Source organism: Cyprinodon variegatus, unplaced genomic scaffold, assembly GCF_000732505.1.
Source record: "Cyprinodon variegatus isolate N-32 unplaced genomic scaffold, C_variegatus-1.0 Scaffold2752, whole genome shotgun sequence".
NCBI classification, from domain to species: Eukaryota; Metazoa; Chordata; class Actinopteri; order Cyprinodontiformes; family Cyprinodontidae; genus Cyprinodon; species Cyprinodon variegatus.
The window spans coordinates 10,025-11,478 of NW_015153205.1; the positions used below are offsets into that span (position 1 = coordinate 10,025).

At 53.9% G+C, this 1,454-nt stretch overlaps 1 protein-coding gene across 1 annotated transcript in view; it reads left to right on the forward strand.

Annotated features, from left to right (window-relative positions):
• Positions 1–708, forward strand: part of sf3a3 (splicing factor 3a subunit 3) — an 8,156-nt gene extending 7,448 nt beyond the window's left edge. Inside the window, exons 15-17 of the mRNA XM_015369260.1 lie at positions 193–283; positions 356–411; positions 487–708. Coding sequence (XP_015224746.1) covers positions 193–283; positions 356–411; positions 487–564 — 225 coding nt within the window. The 3' untranslated portion in view covers positions 565–708. The remainder of the gene's footprint in view (positions 1–192; positions 284–355; positions 412–486) is intronic.
• Positions 709–1,454: the final 746 nt, after the last annotated feature.

Consider the following 1,454-nt stretch of genomic DNA (forward strand, 5'->3'; position numbering starts at 1 on the left):
TCTCTCCCTCTGGGGGACGGCCTCCCCCTCTCTCCCTCTGGGGGACGGCCTCCTCTTCTCTCCCTCTGGGGGACGGCCTCCCCCTCTCTCCCTCTGGGGGACGGCCTCCTCTTCTCTCCCTCTGGGGGACAGTGTCTCCCTGATTGGACGCCGTCAGACCTAGAGGACTAACGTCTCGTGGTTCCCTTCCAGGAGTGGCGCCACGCACACGGGATGCGCTGTCTGGGAATCCCCAACACGGCTCACTTTGCTAACGTCACGCAGATAGAGGACGCCGTCTCCTGTAAGTCCCTCTCCCAGCAGCAGAGTCCGTCTCTGTGGACCAGTGTCCTGAGCTTCTGTTTGTCCTCCTCAGTGTGGGCCAAGCTGAAGTCCCAGAAGGCGTTGGAGCGGTGGCAGCCAGACACCGAGGTGAGCTAACGTTGAGACCAGGACCTGTTGGACTCCACTGTCTGTCCCCATGTCTCATTGCTGCTGTCCCCTCAGGAGGAGTATGAGGACTCCATTGGAAATGTGGTCAACAAGAAGACGTATGAGGACCTGAAGAGACAGGGGCTGCTGTAGGACCCGGATCTTCTCTATGTGTTTTGGTTCTATTCCTGATGTTTGGCTGGAAGAAGAACTCCTCCTCTTCCTCTTCCTCCTCTTCCTCCTCCTCCTCTTCCTCCTCTTCCTCCTCTTTCTCCTCTTTTATAGTTTGTAAAATGATTGAAATAAATTGAGGACTTTAGTCTCTGTCTTTCTGTGGGCTGCTCTGTTCCTGGAAGTGGATCCAGAGGTTCTGATCCAGACTTCCTATCAAACCATCACTTTACTCCTGTGCTTCTGAAGCAGCCATAGATCAGGTCCACAGCCAGGGGGCGCTGTTCCACCATCCTTCCTGGAAACGAAGGAGAGCAGAAGCATCCAGACGGACCTGTGAATGGAAAATGAAGCTCGGATCGTCGGGAACATTTTCTTCATTCCTTTAGAAAAAAATAGAAAACTTTGTTCCTGACGGTCGGTACGTGTAACTACGCATTCAGCCTGGAACAGCAGACCGAGAACAGAACCTCCCTCTTTACCCAGCATGCATCAGAGCAGACTTGTCCGTTCTCCAGACTGACAGCTGTCCCAGCATGCACTGCGGCAGCAGCTTCCAGCTTAGCGCTCACAGAGCTCAGAGCGTTAAGTTAAAGTTCTTCCTCAGCAGCGTGTCGCAGATATTTTCTATTTCTGCCCCATATTGAAGCGTGGTCAGCTCTGTGTTATTCCACGCTACAACACCAGAGGGCCAATCAGGAACTAGCTGTGGGTCTAGATACGGCCGAGGCGCTGAGGAAGTGGGGGCAAGTTTGTGCGACAACGGAAGGACATGAGGACCAAAAAGAGCGGAGATCCAGGTGGAAAAAGGGTCCCAGCGTTCTCGCTCTTCTAGCTGCTCCATCTTCACCAGTCGTTTTCCAACATGGCGG